The sequence below is a fragment of the Electrophorus electricus genome, chromosome 11 (assembly GCF_041902795.1).
Source record: "Electrophorus electricus isolate QZ-2024a chromosome 11, ASM4190279v1, whole genome shotgun sequence".
NCBI lineage: Eukaryota > Metazoa > Chordata > Actinopteri > Gymnotiformes > Gymnotidae > Electrophorus > Electrophorus electricus.
The window spans coordinates 22,660,941-22,675,013 of record NC_137507.1 but is presented as its reverse complement, the minus strand read 5'-3'; the positions used below and the strand labels follow the sequence as shown (position 1 = coordinate 22,675,013).

The following is a 14,073-nucleotide window of genomic DNA, read 5'->3' as shown; positions in this document are numbered from 1 at the left end:
GAATGATTAGATTTCATTGAAGGCTATGTTAGTAAGCAGCACTGTTGATTGAAAACCAGCTGTCTAGATATAATCAAACTGTGTCTATAGATCTCCACTGAGGAATCCTCCTATAGCCCCACTCTGACCAACTCCCAGATTCCTCTCAAATCTGCCCTCAAGACAGTGTCGGCGATCAGCAACACAGAGACCCTAAATAGTATGTGCACAGAAATCTACTCATACACTACACACTCCATTATATTCTTACTGAAAGGGCTCTACCCCATGCCCCCTTTCCCCTCCCCTTCCTCTGTCTGATGTAGGCTCTCCGAGTCTATCCAGTGGGGAGTCTGCGAAGGAGCAGGTAGAGGTAAGAAGGGCTCTTAAGAGCGGCAGGTGATGGTACACCTGTGATTTGCTTCCAGTTGCTCTGCAGGTTCTCCAGGTGTTCCTTTTTCCAAACATGGACCTTCCTCGAGTGTTTCACATATCCTCCTTTTGAATAGTGACATTGTTCTTTCCTTTGCTACAAAGTTCCAGAGGCTATTTCTTATTGGACCAATGCCCTCCTGTCAGCATCCACAGGTCAATTGGAGGTGTTACCTGCTTACATGACTATGACATTTTTACCCAATCACTTATAGGATTTCTGGCAGGCTGTGACCAGGTGTTTTGGGAACTTTGCATTAATGTTGTGACAAACACAGTCCTGACATTTCATTGATGCTCCATAATCCCCCTCTCTGTGCTCGTCCATGGATGGGAGGGGTGGTCAGCGGCTCAGCCTCTATCTCGTCATGGCTGTTTAATGTTACATTTGTGTACATGTAGTGAGCGTTTTGCACTAATGTTGCAGTAACGCTGTGTGCTCCTCCCCTTCTCTCTATCGGTTCCTTCCCGGAAGAGCAACGCTGGCTCCGAGGCTCCTAAGAGGAGCAGGAGGCCCAAGCGTGTGAAGATAAGTATGGCGGTAAGGGCACTGCCACGGAGACCAGCTCCGCTCTCCTGCTGACTCTCCAGAGGGAGCAGAAGCCTTTCCACAGCCAACAGGGCTCCTGTGGCATAGTGGCCCTGCTGGCTTGCTCTTCCGTCCTGTAGAAGTGCTGCCACCCTGGCTTACCACATCCACACAAGGGAGCAGCAAATCATCTCACTCATGAAATGATACTTGTTCATACCACAGTATGAATTCATTCATGAATTTACACATACCACGGTATGTTTACTAGTAGTCGTTAATGGGATTCATGCCAGGCCATAGCTTAAGGATGAGACTGTTTGTGAGGAGGTCCAAAGGTTGTGTTGGTGGTTCCTGATCTTGCAAATGGATGTCATTAAGTCCCATACTGAAGCTCAATGGGAGATGTGATGCCTTTAAACCATGCTGTGAAAACTGAATTCAATTGAACCTGAAACCTCAATCTCTAACTAAATTGGTAATGTGGAGATATAATGAGGCCGTTAACTCTACTAGTTGTGTTTTGCTGCTGTACATGCACCTAGTCTTCTTCGTGTGTACAGGCTGTGCTTAATGTGTTGCTAAAGCTTGCTAATGTTCAGTAAAGCTTTAGCTGCTTCCATGAACTAGTGTGTGTTGTCCATCTTGTGAACAATAAGCTAAATGCATGCAATTTTTGAAAGGCAAAAGTGTCATTTGGGAGTTTTTTTTAATAGATATATGATGTATGTCTGACTAGAGGTGGGCTGTTTTTGTTTTCAGGATACTCCTGATGTTGAGGATGATATGTCAACAGCAGAGGTAGGTCTCTTGCACTAATACTAGGGTGTGTATCAGGAGACACGGAATGTGGACAGGTTACCCACATGACTGCTTTTTACCTCAGATAGCCGAATGGGAGGAGCAGCAATTGGACGAAGCTGTTAATTTCAACAACTGTAAAATAGACCCCGCTCCTTTCCAGCTTGTGGAGCGCACATCTTTACATAAAGTAATTTTGCTTGCATCCACCTTTGCTTCTGCCTTTGTAATCGGTTTGCACTGTTACATTAAAGATTGCATGTAATCAAGGAAAATTGTTACTCACTTCAGAGATTCTTTTATCTTTGAACTGGGTTTTCCTAAATGCACTAAGAAGTATTTGGTTAGTTGTCTGGTTAGTTAAAAATAGATTGACTGAATTCACACTGTAAAAATACTATATTTTTTTTGTGTTCAATTAAAAAACAATCTGTATCAGTTTACAGAGTTTCTCTTTGATATGACAGGGTTTTACAGATCTCCTAACTGTGCTTTCCCTGTGTGATTAATCAGACACACACTATTTTCTCGTTGCTGGGTCTGGATCACGCTTATGTCACAAGCACAGGAAGGCTTGTCGGCGTCGTCTCTCTGAAAGAGGTACATTTAGTTTTACTATTAGCACTTCACATAACAAAAATGCTCATTTCCATTTCAAGTACTTTGTAGCCAACTGATGCTGCATTAACTTTGCATTGATGCATACAGAATGCATATGTCCTGTGGTATCTGACAGATGTTGGACTGCTGATTCTTTCTTTGCCTACAGCTGCGGAAGGCCATTGAAGGCTCTGTGACAGTAACAGGGGTGAAGGTCCGCCCCCCGCTGGCAAGTTTCCGTGATAGCGGAACCAGCAGCAGCGTTTCCGAGGTTACCGAGCTCCACAAGCTCTGGAGTCGTCACAGGAGCCTGTCGTTACCACGGGAACCCAACATGCCCGACCTGGGGGACCAATTGGAGCAGCCGTCTGAAGGCAGCCTGGTGAATGAGACGGACTGCACTGAGCTGTCCAGTCAGAACAGCCCCTTACATACAGAGGACCAATCACAGCTGTCCTATGCCGACACCACACCCCAAGAAGAGGACCGATCAGAGCTGCCCTGTGATTGTGAGCACACTCTTCATCTTGAAAACTTTTCAGAGTCAGCCAATGAACATGGCCTGGCCCAAAATGAGGAACTACCATGTGAAGGTAGCCCTTCAGAAACTGGGATTCAGCCAGAATGACAGATGTTTGTTTATTTATTTGTTTATTTTTATTGGTAATGCACACTCCACATATGTAATAAGCAGCATTGTGAAATCAGGGTGAGAAAGCTATGGAAAAAGCATATCAGCAATGAAGCACACTGTCTACTCCATACTGATCCGACCCACTACACTGATTATGGCGTGTGCTGGTATTTCCCAGTGAGATGGAGTGTGAATGTATAGGTGCCACAGCATGAATTAGTCTCCGTAAACACATCGGTGAAGTTGTATTTAACATGCGTATCATGTTGGTATGGATATCGGATTATGAGAGGAATAAGAAGGGAGAAAAGAAACGGAGAGAACGAGTGAGGGAGTGTGTGTGTGTGTCTGTCTTTACGTAAGTAAAAGGGCATATATGTGAAGTGCTGTATGCTTGTGTGTTAGGTTGTGACTCGGCTATGCCTAGCCCACATACCCATCTGGAGCGGACGCTTTTAATCTAAATAAGATACAATTTCTCTCCAAATATAGCCTGAACTGATAGAAAGCATGGGTGTGGGGAACAAAAATAAATGAGAAATTAAAATAATGACACAAAATGGAGGAGTGGTGTTGAGATAGATCAAAGGGGTGGGATGTTAAGAGGGTCAGGGAGATGAAGAATGGCACAATAAGAGAGAGGTAAAGTGGAAATAAATGTGCTCTCAATCACAGCAGGAGGATCAGAGCCCAGTGCAAGGGCTAAATTTTTAGGACATTGTAATTAGCATGCAAATAACACTCACCAATATACAAACCACATGAAGGTGGATACTGTGCAGAAATCATTCATTTAAAGAGGGTGTTGATGCCACTCTCATCGGTGCATACTGACGACCCAAGAGTGAGACACACACACACAAACATATGCATGTAGAGGTAGGCCCTGTATGTGGTAAAGACCCTTGCTATTTTTATTGTGTGAAAATAATTATTTTTGGCACCTAAGAAATTAATGAACTCTTAATGACATGTATACACACCTTTATAGTTAATTGGCAGTTCATGTACACAAATGAAAAACAGCCCAGACAGTACACCTAAACCAAAGGGTATCAATATTACACCAGTTTCAGTCAGAACAAGCAGGCAATTTACATTTATTTACAGGCAGAAGTTTTTTGTCAGTTTCTTGAAGTAAGACAATTAGTCCTTTCATTTGTTAGCCCCAAAGATAGTTCAATCAAAGCTGCTATATTTCAAGTAAACCAGCTTATTACAGAACATGCAAGCTCATCACTAACCTGAAACTACATTTTAGCACAATTGTACTATATTTTTCATGTACAGTGTGCTACAGTAGAGGCTGTAGTGAGGTCTCTGGCCATATTCAAATCTGCTGTTATCCTTCACTGTCCAAAATGCATCTCAGTCCTGCTAACATGGAGTGAGTGGTTTTTGTGCTAGCCATGTGGTAGGCTAAGTGTGTTTTACTTGGTGCAGTTCATATCACTGTTTTATATGCACTTTGATTATAAACCAAATGTTAGTATTGATTTTCAGCTGCAAACCTTTTATTTATTTATTTTGCCTTTTTAATGTTAAACAACTGTGCAATAATCAGTATTGTATTCTTGTAATGAATGCTTGCCAAATAAGATTATTTCATAAAATCCTGGGTTTGAATTGAAGGTATGAATTGCCCGTCATGGCTGAAAACAGGTGGGAGTAACTTCATTGGATCAAGACAGCTGAGAAAGGTCTGGGACTCCATTGGGAATCCATCTTGAAAGACCTTTTCTATGTCTTCTAAATTGCAACTTTGCTCAAAATACACTAAACATATTGTTCACCAAGCCAATGCTGAATAGTTGTGTTGTGTTGGAAACCGTCACTGTGCTTGTAAACGTGGTTCAGGAAAAGTGCAACTTGCCTCAGATAGGTAAGATGGAGTATGATTTGATGTGCATTTGTGTTTTGTTTCCATTTGTGCAGCAGAAATGGAGATCAAGGGCTTGATTTAAACAAATGAAGGCAAGCTCACAAGAACAATAATTCTAATACTCCAATTTTCTGGCAAAGCAGTTTTCCGTTTTTCATGTCCCCACAGAAATGCTTGCTTTGTGTTTCTGTGTGCTGTCAATTCAAGGACATGCCTCATTTAATTTGGCTGTTCCAGTCAGTTGCATCACTGTTAGATTGCAGATTCATGTAAAACTGATGCTATTCAAGGACAGATAACACTTTGAAACATGGTTAATAATTTTGAGATACCATTCAGCATTTTACGTTTACATTTGACACTTGAGCTATTTAAATTGAGCCCGTCATGTATACTGTATGCTAATATACTGCACATTCAATGTAGAGTTAAGCAATAAGTCAGAAGTCATCCCCAGAATGCTTTCTATAATATCGCCTGTACAGACTATAAAAACTATGTATGTCTATAACTCTAGCACACATGCCCTGTACATATAGAAGATATATGCATATGGAATCAACAATTGCCATTATTTTTCAGAAAACATTTGTTTTGTACATGAGTAAAAAAAAAAAAATTAAATTTCAACTTTAAAGTTTACCGCTCAACTTCCCTTTATCAGATATTGAAGTCTTTAGTAAAGTGAAGAATTGGTCATAGCTCAATCACTGACCAGTAGCCATAGTGCAAATTTTAAACATACATCATCAGCAGAACATGTGTTCTTCAGCTTTAATGCATTCATGAGATTGTTTTTGTACAAAGGGTAAAAAAAGAAAAAAAGAGAGACAGAAGGGTTGCACATCAAATGTCCTCACAAATAACCACAGTGTCATTACCAGGCCACATTTATTAAGGTCAGAATAATGCCAAGATGACTGGGAATCACGCGTGGACTTTACTGTGGCATTCCATGCAAGTGTTGATGTTCATCCAGTAGAGCTGCCTCTCAAGGTTATGGGAACACACGGCCACAAAAACCTTTTCATTCAGCAGCTGACCTAATTTTTCAGTCTCTTGCTACGGAGCTGGAAAGCAAATTCGAGAAGGGGAGAGAGAGAAAAAGAGACAAACAAGACGCAATAGATTCTTGAGGTACAACATCACACAGTGATCATAGTAATGGGCATGTTCCATTCATAGCCACAATGCTCAGCCAGACTCTAGATCCAGGTGATTCAAAGCTAAACAAAATAAGGTTTTTCCCTAAGGAAACGGACCAACATTGGTTACATTAACTAGTTCCTTATCAGAGCTGTCACATCAAAACATATTAGAAATATACATTTTACTGTGACATCCTTCCATTTCTTAATAGCAGGAGACTGTCCCAACGTTTTTGTGTATGACTACAAAGCATGGGTATAGTATGACTTCCTCTGTCAATAAGTACAGCATCTAGGACAACTGAGACAGCTATGGCTGGTGTAGCTGTTGTCCAAATCTGATCCCTCAGATAAAATGAGGACACTGCGGTCTTTTTATTTTCCACTCAAATCCAAAGGACATGGAGTAGGAAAGTGAGAAGGATGGCCAAGAAGATGACGGAGGAGCTTGATCAGAAGGAAGGAGAAAGCGGGTCAAACGCTGAGATGAAAATGATCATCTCCAGATGACTGAATGACTGAGGAGACACTAAAGGGACATTATGGAAAGAGAGACAGGAAGAGACATTGAGAGAGCAGAACATCACTGCCTGGAGGCCTCTTCCACCTCCTCTTCATCATCATCAAAGGACACTGCTCCAGAAGTATCGGAGATGCTCCTGCAGACACTGTACCAACGGATGACTTCCTGAAACACATTGTCCTCTCCTTCCTCCACCTCCTCCTCTTCTTCTGGAGATAGACCAGACTCTGAATAGGAGGTGGAGTGGTAACAGGAATCTCCCCTGCTCCAAAGAAGATGCCGGTTTGGCTTATAGCCCTCACCAAGCTCTCTGTCAGCTTCCTCTGTCGGGAGCCGTAGTTTTCCCGGAGGAGCTCCCTCTGCGTTGGCCTTGTCATCACAGTTAATCTGGGTGATGCAGGGTTCCTGCAGACAGCTCTGGTTCGTGCCCATTGAGCAGAGTGGGTTATCGGAGGGCGTGACATGGACACTGTCAGTATCAGCCTGGTATGGCGCTGGGCACTCCTGAGTGGACAACACGCCGTCTGAGGGAGGAGCAAAGAGTCAGAACACCTAGAGAACAGAGAGGACAGGATAAGAGAAAAAACAGAGAGGGAGACAGGAAAGCATGGACAAACGAGGAAGAGAAACGCATGAAAAGGCAGAATGAAGAAAGAATGGGAGCATGGGTAGAAGGGATGAACAAACAGGAAAGACACACAGAGGGTTTTTCACAGATCCACATAGAAGAAGATTTAATTAATCATGTAGAAGAAAGACACAAAGGAGAAGAGAAACAGTAACCTTGAGGTCTAGAGTGAAGGGTATGAGTGCATATGTGTACTGTTGCCCTCATGTGCATTATGGAAGGTCCTATTTTCCCAGGTGACATGGTAAATTGTTGAGTTCTGAAAAATTCACATGCTTCCTTATACAGTGATGCAGTTTTATGATTTCTCTCAATCCCATTACAAAATCTCCTTTTCAGAGGTTGCATTTTTCCAAGACAGGTTGAACCTACTTTTTTACTTTTTTACTTTTTTTTTAGGTTATACAAAGCAATTTTTGCTTCCACAATATTTGCAGACACCCAAAACCCACCAGACAGTATGGGTTTTTATGTATGCAAGTAATAAAACATCTGCAAAATGTAGAGCTTTGCTGACTTGTACAAGGTGAATGCTATTGACTCAGTGGTGTCAATAGACTGCCATGCTGTCAAAAAAATCCATAGAATTACATTGCTTAGTTTAAAGCTCATATTATAAATAAGGTCCAAATATAGACCCTTGAGGCACCTCGTTTTCAATAATTGGAATCTCATACCATTTGAAAGACACTCTTTACAAGCTGTTTGTGCAGGACAGATTGAGAGCAATTTTTGTTGGGAGAACTCACAAAACAAAAACAGAAATGATATGTCTTAGGTTGATCTATGAAAACTGCAAACACAGTGCTCCTATTTGATGCACATACATTAACAAGAGTTGAGTGGGTACTCAGTGTTTCCATCAAACACAATAGAGACATTATACTGGACTTCAGCAAATGGGACAGTAAAAACTGTAATTATAAATTTTAAATGTTTTATAAACAGCATTACCAGATTTTAATTGTGCTATCAACACATGGATACTGTACACCATTATCACAGAGATTCCATCAAGTAGTGGATTGTAACTGTTGACATCTCAGTAGTTATAGTAAAGTAAGACATCTTATATTGTTTCTGTTAAATATTCTACACCTTGATATTTTTGACAGCACCAAGGTACTTTTATAGCCTCTAGGTCATAGGATAAGAGGCTACTCTGTTACAAAAGACTGAAACTGTAAAGCTAGAACATCCTGTCTTCTTCCCCATAATTTGCACTAAATTAACAGCAATGACCAAGAACTTTCAAATACTGTAATAACATTTAAAATGAAAGCTTTAGAAACATTTGAACACTGTCACCAGAGAGACATATATGAGCACGCTACCTATGTCAGTGATGTGGAACATACTCAATACATCATCCTTAGAAACCTTCCACCAGTTAGGTTTAAGACTTAAAAAAACATGAATACAAATACAGCACAAGCCATAGGACAGTTGAACTGAAATAAGCACTACAATTTTGAAGGAGCAATAACGCAAACAAAAGATTAGTAACATACAATGCTACCGGAGCCTTGTCCATCAGTGAAGTAAATGAAGATTGCTATATTAATGCTTAGTGATGGAAACCCTAAAGATGAAAACCACCAAAGAGTTGGTACATTAAAACAAGTGCAGAGGCCATAAGCTAGAGAACTTCAACAGCACGACTGAAATATTAAGCATGTATCAGTAAGGAGCTTCACAGACAGGTGAGGGCTAAAACCCATGCAAGGAATGCCACTGCTATCAAGTAGTTTACTTTCTTTTTTTCTTTTCACTTTCACAGAAGCAGCAGCCCAGAACACTTTTGCTGATGTACTACATACTGATATGAAATAGTAAATAATTCACATGATTGCTAATGAATATTTGTAACATAAGGAGGTGATAACTAACCATTTACTATTAAATGCCAACTTGCAGATGAGCACTGCTGCAATTTCTGAATCCCACTGAATCTTGTAAATGGCTGAATATTATAAATTGATAGGGTGGTTAATATAATTGTCATTCAGATACACATTTCGAAAGACACTATATGAACATACCTGAATTCTGGCTAGTAATAGTTAAATCGTTATTCTGAGGAAGATCCTCTTCAGAACAGTCTTCATCCACATCCTCTTCATCGACAGAATTCCAGGCCCGGAGCTTTGCCTCAGCAATGGCAAACTGCTCAGCTACCCCTGAACCAAAAAACACAGGCAGATTCTCTCTTACCAGTACTGGGTTATGTTTGCAGCTTGAAGTGCTTTGCTGAGGTCCTTTGTTTACGTTAGAATGTGATTTAGAGTGTTTCGCAGGTTTCAGTGACACTGGTGAAGGCAAGGGATGGCATGCAAAAGATTTATCCAAGTGCGATTTGGGTTCTCCTCATCACCCTGAGCTAACATCCAATTTACGGCATTATGGTCAGCTGACAACAACCAGACACACAGCTATGGAAGACAGGGTCTCACTCACACACATACACACACATACACTTACACAGTGTCAGAGACAGAGAGGGAGAGAAAGGGAAGGCGCAAGGGAGAAGAGAAGAGAAGGCAAACTGACATGTAGGAGCAGGTCTGACTATGTGACAATGCAATCTTATTGAATGCCATCTGCTTGAGACTAAAAGTACACATTCCATCAGCATGCCTTTAAAAGGTGGGTGCTGGAAGTTGATTACATAAAAGTATGTGAGCAGGGTGGTTCAAATATACAAAGAAATGCAGGATACTCTCACATTCTGTAAAGGTGAATTTGCTAAACATGTTAAACATATTGGTGGATTTAGGCTGCATAAAAAGGACCATCCAGGGACATTCAGGAAAATCCTGTAACAGTTCCCGGCTTAAAGCCAGTATTATTTTCCGTGCAAAAGCATGTGCGAACCTGTGATTGATGCTTTCCTTGGCGTGCTTAAGGTCATGCCTGCCGTGAATGTCGAACGGCAGGAGATTGACAGCAGAAACACCAGAAGGGGAGCGGAGACCCACCTGCTGCGAACCGGGCTTCCTGTTCCCCCTCACTCAGGTGGGAGTACGAGTTGAAGTGAGACTGCAAAGTAGCGGACGACGGGTCTAGGGGCTTGGACCAGCCTTTCCACTCAATCAGATGAGCAACTCTGCCCTGGGCCATTGCTGTGGGCTTGGTCACATGGTCTTTCACCACCTGTGAGATGCCTGCAATCGAGTTCAAGGAGGGGGACCACTGCCCATCACAGACGAACAGCTAAACAAACGAACAGGAGAATAAGGGCTGCTTGAGAGGTGGAGGGGATGTGAAGTGCAGCCTAATGAGTGCTTTACCATTAAGTGATGATCTGGCCAGAGCAGCAATTTCCTGGATGCTAAGGGCTTTTCTTGACTTGGGGAGCATGTCAATGGGCTCGTCAACCTGAAAAAGTAATCACAGAGATGTTAGTCTCACAGCCTTTGCAGTAAATGCACACGTTCCTCATTCTTACAGTACTAACAAGAATGTACTGAATTAAAATTGCAATTTGACTTTCCTGTTTGTGACTAAAGGTTAAATATATACTTAATAAAGTGAGCAGGGACTCTAAAGGTACATCTGGTAATAACATGTCTTTTTTTAGCTCATTATAAGGTAGTAGTAAAATTAACAATGACCTTGATCAAATTTTGTTTCATTACAATATCATTAACATTTCCAACAGAGCAGTGTAATAGTGAAATGTCCATTACTCCTGTGACACTTGTAAATAACTGGCTAGCATTGTGTTGATCAAAGGATGCTAATTCATGTTTTGCAGCATCTGGACAGCACCAAAATGCCTGTGAAAATCTCATGCTGCCTACAAGTTTCTGAAAGCCTAAAGTATGTTGGGGGCGTAAATTATGAGATATAGAAGAGGCTTTGCATTAGCCTACTACGTGTTGAGGTCACAGGCTAGAGTGTTGTAGACTATGTTAAAGCCATGGGCGTATCCAAACTCTAACACTGTAACAGATGCCAAATCCTCTAATAAGATCATTGGCCATTCACTTGCCCTGATAAAATAGAGATTGTCCAAGTCATGAGTCATGTGTTCAATGGTTGACTGCTAAGGCAGCTCTGGTTTGATACTGGTACTGCATAATTGGGACTACCAGTGATACAATCAATAGTCAAATCTTCTTACAGATATCTCTTTTGGTGTAACATGGTGTTCAATTGGGCATGACAGGGTGATTCCAGATCCCCTGACAGTTGGCCTATATATGCTACAAATAATGTTCAAACAGAGTTCACTCATTGCAGATAATATTAGAAGTCCCCGGTACGAAAAAGCTTTAAGCACAGTTGGGGCCCAATGACCTTATTGACATTCCATGCAAATGGAACGCAAGATGTAGGCCAATGAAAATCTAATCTGGCAATAACTACTCACACCGATTAATTATAAACATCAGTTATTTAGGTTAAACGTCTGACAGTGCTAGCTTTGCTATGGCATACTTTGATGAAACATGCCAGTAGGTCTAAAAAGCTCACTTTATTACCGATATGTTTTGGGTGAGAAGAGTCACGTAGTATATTTTCTTAGGTAAATACTGAGTTTTAGAAAATGACCTCTGAGAAAGTATATTCTGAAATGCATGTGCACATCCTAAGGAGACTGGTCCTATGGCCAATACCAAAAAGCTGCTCACCAAGCCCACACAAAGATTGTGGAGATCAGTTGCTATCAACTTTAACCATGCAATGTGGGTCAAATGTTTTAGACCAAGCATAGGATTAGCAGTCAGTCAAAGAAAGAGATTAAACATGCTTGGGTCAGAATGATCTTAATGAGGTCAATCAGTTACAGTCCTAAGAATATTAGAGTGTAGTCTGTGTGTTAACAGGCTATGCATATTCATCTATTCTATGCCATAAATCTAAATCCAATTACACTTGGTGCAAATCCAGCTCTGCTCATAATGAATAACAAATGAGTAATAATGCCTTTGCGGGTTTCCTGTTAAAAGGCCAAAAAAAAGTACTCAACAGAAGCAACAACTAGTGATTTCTAGAACAATCCAATCAGTGAGAGAACTGTATGTCTCCAAGTCTGTGGTTGTTAAATGCAATCCTGTTTCCTGCGAACTGAAGAGCCGTTGTGAATTATGCCATTTCAAATGCCGCTGTCTACCGCAAGGCAGCAGAAAAAGGATCGTACAACCAAAAAACAACCATGGTACATAAAGTCTTGCGTTTCTACACACAGAGCCAACAAGGCTACAAAATCATAACGCAATAACAAAATAACTGCTTCAGCTGGAGAGCAGACAATCGAACCTACCCAAATTAACATGCAAGGCGTTACAGTATTTTCAAGCAATGACGATGCAAAGTGGAGCTACAGTTGTGGCAGTTTGAATAAGAGAAAGTGAAATATGATTAATGATTGAAAACATTTTTTTTTCTTCAGAAACGTGTTGATTGCAATAAATAAGAGCGAACTGGATTTTTAAAATTTTTCGACAGAGCCACATAAGCTTAGTGCAAAGCAACTCGTGCAATTAACGTAATATGTTCGGTCTTTATATCAACAGGTAACCCATAACACATCTGATCCTACAGTAAAAGGGAAAAAAAATTACTTACTTCAATAATGCAAGACTGCGAGGAACAAGCGGAAGCACACGTCCAACATATTGGGCTATTTCCAACCCAAGAGTTTCCTTGGCGCGTGATAGATTGAATACATTAGGTGTATTTATTTTCAAGAGCTTGACACAAGTAAAAAAACAAAACAAAACAATACGCCAGCGCCTCATCAGCCCACACAATATTAGATTAAAAACTACTTTAACCTTATAACGACCAAAAAGCTAAAATGCAGTCAACAGTGATGTCAACATCGAGACGTGCATTGAGATGAAACATCCACACATTTACCCCGTAAACTATGGGTAGGTGGAGCGAAACATATATAGAGTTGATGTATTGGTTATACATGACCTAGTCAGTTAAATCACCGCACGCAAGTGGGTTGGCATGGCACGACAAGCGATCTAAAAGATGGAACGCACAGCGCCTTGAGATTGATGGGAAGATCATTTTCAGGAACAACCACAGGCGAGTGCTCATGAAGATCTGTATCCTGGCAACAGGCTACCACGGTCGCGTATACTCGCTCTACCAACGGTACAACATAATGGCGAATAAACTATGCACTCAAAAACAGGACCTCGGTATTGATGAAGATAACCTGTTTTAAGCACGATCACGACAGCAGCGATGATGGCTGGGAAACGCATGTTTCAGAAACTGCACCTGCGAACGACGAACCACAAAACGTACCTTTAAATTCAACTGGGGTAATGCAGTCAAAAGCATTGCACTTGGATAAAGCATCAGTCAGGAATATAAAAAGAATCCCCGAGGCGTCCGGCACTGAGAACACCACCGTGACTTGAGCATGAGGAAGGAGAACAATTGCAGAGCTCCGCTACCGCCTCTGTCTCGTTAAAGCGCGAAACATGTCCCCTCACCGAGTCCCATTACCAGCGTCACCCTTTTGAGGACCCACCTGTGTGCGCGCGTTGTTTCTTAAAGACATAGGAGTCCATTTCACCTCAAGAACGGGGGCGTAATTAGGGGAAGCGTAATACATATCCTTCATACTGACCGACTCCACGACACCGATTTAATCAGTAAACGAGTTCTTACTACTGGGCGCATCCAGCACCCTCTTTGACCTGCATCTGTGTTAAACGTGCTGCGTCAACAGCGACATGAAATTACAAAGCTCCCGCTCATGTCAACATTTGTAAGCTTTCAGAATGGGTTTTAAGGAGAAAAACATGCAACATGTCTAGTTCACGAATAATCAGCATCCCTGAAAATAGGTCAACGAATTTCGCTGGTATTAGCGAGATCAGCATAGTGTTATTTGCAATGATGTTCAACTCGCCGTAAAGAGTGATGACTCATGATGCATTCGT

The 14,073-nt window shown here is 41.4% G+C and overlaps 2 protein-coding genes across 8 annotated transcripts in view; one reads left to right on the top strand and one right to left on the bottom strand.

The window, feature by feature from the left end:
• Nucleotides 1-5,029, top strand: part of clcn2a (chloride channel, voltage-sensitive 2a) — a 35,821-nt gene extending 30,792 nt beyond the window's left edge. For all 4 annotated transcript variants that reach the window (XM_027031421.3, XM_081723213.1, XM_027031430.3 and 1 more), the window contains 6 exons: nucleotides 91-199; nucleotides 306-352; nucleotides 1,703-1,741; nucleotides 1,827-1,931; nucleotides 2,255-2,341; nucleotides 2,511-5,029. In XM_027031421.3, the coding sequence (XP_026887222.3) occupies nucleotides 91-199; nucleotides 306-352; nucleotides 1,703-1,741; nucleotides 1,827-1,931; nucleotides 2,255-2,341; nucleotides 2,511-2,969 (846 nt within the window). In that variant the 3' untranslated portion in view covers nucleotides 2,970-5,029. The remainder of the gene's footprint in view (nucleotides 1-90; nucleotides 200-305; nucleotides 353-1,702; nucleotides 1,742-1,826; nucleotides 1,932-2,254; nucleotides 2,342-2,510) is intronic.
• Nucleotides 5,030-5,175: 146 nt separating this feature from the next.
• Nucleotides 5,176-14,042, bottom strand: fam131aa (family with sequence similarity 131 member Aa). 4 transcript variants are annotated; one of them, XM_081723215.1, is made up of 6 exons: nucleotides 13,430-14,042; nucleotides 12,731-12,807; nucleotides 10,447-10,534; nucleotides 10,135-10,369; nucleotides 9,199-9,336; nucleotides 5,176-7,052 (listed from the first exon to the last, which is right to left on the bottom strand). In XM_081723215.1, exons 1-6 carry the CDS (start codon nucleotides 13,481-13,483, stop codon nucleotides 6,589-6,591), a joined length of 1,056 nt encoding a protein of 351 aa, XP_081579341.1. In that variant the 5' UTR covers nucleotides 13,484-14,042; the 3' UTR covers nucleotides 5,176-6,588. The 4 variants fall into 4 exon arrangements, with proteins under 4 accessions (XP_081579341.1, XP_026887245.3, XP_026887239.3 ...); XM_027031444.3 differs by having other exon boundaries at nucleotides 10,135-10,320; nucleotides 13,430-14,030; XM_027031438.3 differs by lacking the exon at nucleotides 12,731-12,807 and having other exon boundaries at nucleotides 10,135-10,320; nucleotides 13,430-14,029.
• Between the last annotated feature and the right edge of the window lie 31 nt (nucleotides 14,043-14,073).